This window comes from Entelurus aequoreus, linkage group LG12, assembly GCF_033978785.1.
Source record: "Entelurus aequoreus isolate RoL-2023_Sb linkage group LG12, RoL_Eaeq_v1.1, whole genome shotgun sequence".
NCBI classification, from domain to species: domain Eukaryota; kingdom Metazoa; phylum Chordata; class Actinopteri; order Syngnathiformes; family Syngnathidae; genus Entelurus; species Entelurus aequoreus.
In genome coordinates, this window is record NC_084742.1 from 4,654,927 (window position 1) to 4,658,188 (window position 3,262).

The 3,262-nt window shown below is 32.5% G+C and overlaps 1 protein-coding gene across 1 annotated transcript in view; it reads right to left on the reverse strand.

The window, feature by feature from the left end:
• LOC133662559 (atrial natriuretic peptide receptor 1-like) overlaps nucleotides 1-3,262 on the reverse strand; it is a 31,762-nt gene that overhangs the window by 12,937 nt on the left and 15,563 nt on the right. Inside the window, 3 exon segments of the mRNA XM_062066674.1 lie at nucleotides 963-1,047; nucleotides 1,117-1,252; nucleotides 1,314-1,452. Of these exon segments, the coding sequence (XP_061922658.1) occupies nucleotides 963-1,047; nucleotides 1,117-1,252; nucleotides 1,314-1,452 (360 nt within the window).

Genomic DNA, 3,262 nt, shown 5'->3' on the forward strand with positions numbered 1-3,262 from the left:
CCCGTCTCGTCAGAGGGACAGCTGAAGTAAATGAGTCGACTGAGTCGAAGCCTTCCAGATGGTCTAATGGCAAAATTTATATTTTAGTCATCTCTTGTCTAAACCACAATTTTAGCCTAAATGTTTGTGTAGTGCTTCTTCTCCTTAGCTGCTTGTGTCTGGGTTTTGTCAGGGTTAGGGTTTATGGCCTTGGTGCGTTCTTGGACCCCATTGGAAATGTCTCCAAACCCCCGCCTTTCCCAAAGCAGATATAATCATCTTGAAGACGTATTTGTCTCTCTCACCCTTTCTGCCTTCTTCTTCCTTCTGTAGCAGCATAAACATTCCTCTTATGTAAGTTAATTTTACATGAAATCTCAAATAAGTACACTACCGTTCAAAAGTTTGGGGTCACATTGAAATGTCCTTATTTTTTAAGGAAAAGCACTGTACTTTTCAATGAAGATAACTTTAAACTAGTCTTAACTTTAAAGAAATACACTCTATACATTGCTAATGTGGTAAATGACTATTCTAGCTGCAAATGTCTGGTTTTTGGTGCAATATCTACATAGGTGTATAGAGGCCCATTTCCAGCAACTATCACTCCAGTGTTCTAATGGTACAATGTGTTTGCTCATTGGCTCAGAAGGCTAATTGATGATTAGAAAACCCTTGTGCAATCATGTTCACACATCTGAAAACAGTTTAGCTCGTTACAGAAGCTACAAAACTGACCTTCCTTTGAGCAGATTGAGTTTCTGGAGCATCACATTTGTGGGGTCAATTAAACGCTCAAAATGGCCAGAAAAAGAGAAATTACATCTGAAACTCGACAGTCTATTCTTGTTCTTAGAAATGAAGGCTATTCCACAAAATTGTTTGGGTGACCCCAAACTTTTGAACGGTAGTGTACTTCAAAAGATTGTTTTCTCTGGACATTTCTTTATTGGAAAGGGACAATTCCAGAACAATTGTCTCACCTGTAGATGAAGATGGCGACAGTGAGGCTCATGGTGAGGATGAAGACGACCACAATGGAGACCATCTGGTGGATGGTGATTGTTTCTGTCGAATCAAATATCACGTTAGGAGACGCAGCAACGTGTCAGCGTGTGGTGATGATTGATGCATTACTGGTCAGGCAAACAGGATTGTCGTTCTTGAAGCCGCACACGGGAATGTCAGGGGGACAAACTCCACCCAGCCAGTGTAGCGACGTTCCCGGAATGGCAGTCAGCTGCTCCTCCAGACTGTTGTACACCAGAACCATCTGGAAAGAACAACAATCACTGAAAGTGTGTGTGCGTGCGTGTGCGTGTGTGTGTGTGTACCTGGAAAGCACTGTTGTTTGTGTCTATCATGTCCCACAGAGCAAAGTCAGTCTCTCTGTCTCCATTTTCGTCCAGCTGTAATGTCCCAGTCACACCTGAGGACATGAAGGTCATGTGTGTTCATCTTGCCGTTCAACTTCTTCACCAAGAGCATCGACAACAATAACATCAACAACCAAAATATCAACAATAACATCAGCAACCAAAGTATCAACAATAACATCAACAACCAAAGTATCAACAATAACATCAACATTGAAATCATCAACAACATTAACAATAACATCAATAAAGAGAACAATAACAGCAACAATAAAAATAACAATAATACTTACACTAACAATAACAACATCAACGTTATTAAATACAACAACAACATTAACATCCACAACATTAAATATGATAACATTAAATATAAAAATAATAACAACACTATCAATAACAACAACATTAAATATAACATTAACAACAATAGCAACATTAGCTATAAAATCAACAACGCCAACAAAATTAAAGAACAATAATAACAAAACTAACAATAACAACATCATCAACTTTAAATATTACAACAACATTAACAATAACATCAACAACACTAACAAAATTAAATATAACAATAATGACAACACTAACAATAACAACATTAAATTCAACAACAACTTTAACAACGACACCCACAACATTAATTAAAACAACAATAACAACAACAACATTAAATGTAACAAACAATTAACAACAATACTAACAACATTAAGAATAACATCAATACCAACAACATTAACAACACCAACAACATTTAATATACTAACAATACCAACAACATTAAATATGACAAAAACAAATACAACAACATTAGCAACAACAAAACAATCAACAACATTAAATATAACATTAACATCAACATAACAACATTAAATACTATATAACAACAATATTAAATATAACAACAACATTAACAATAACATCAACACCAACAACATTAACAACAACGCCAAATACCATTAAATACTGTTTAACAACAATAATAACATTTACACTAGCAATTACAAAACAATCAACAACATTAAATGTAACAACAATACCAACAACATTAAGAATAACATCAACACCAACAACAACAGTAAATATAAATCAAAAACATTTAAAACAACAACATTAACAACAATATCAACAGCATTAACATCAACACCAACAACATTAACAACAACACCAACAATATTAAATATAAATCAACAACATTTAAAACAACAACAACAATACCAACAGCATTAACATCAACACCAACAACACTAACAACAACAACATTAAATACTGTATAACAACAATAACCACAACATTAAATATAACAGGAACAACACAAACAATAACAATATCATCAACAATAATAAATATAACTATATTAACAATAACATCAACAACTAAAACATTAAATATGACACTAATAACAACAACATTAAATATAACAACAACACTATCAATAACAAAATCATCAACAATATTAAATATAACAACAGATTTTAAAACAATACCAACAACATAAACAATAACATCAACACCAACATTAGATATGTCACAATTATGCCAACAAAATAAAATACTGTGTAACAACAATAACAACAACAACATTAAATGTAACAACAACAGCAACACTAACAATAGCAAAACCATCAATAACATTCAATATAACAACAATATTGACAACACCAACAGCATTAAATATGACAATAATAACAACATTAAATACAACAACAACACTAACAATGACAAAACCATCAACAATATTAAATATAACAACATTAAAGACAATACCAACAACATTAACAATAACATCAAGACCAACAAAATAAAGTATGATAGCAATAACATCATTAAATATAATAACACTAAAAATGACAAAACCATCAACAATATTAAATATAACAACATTAACAACAATACCAACAACATTA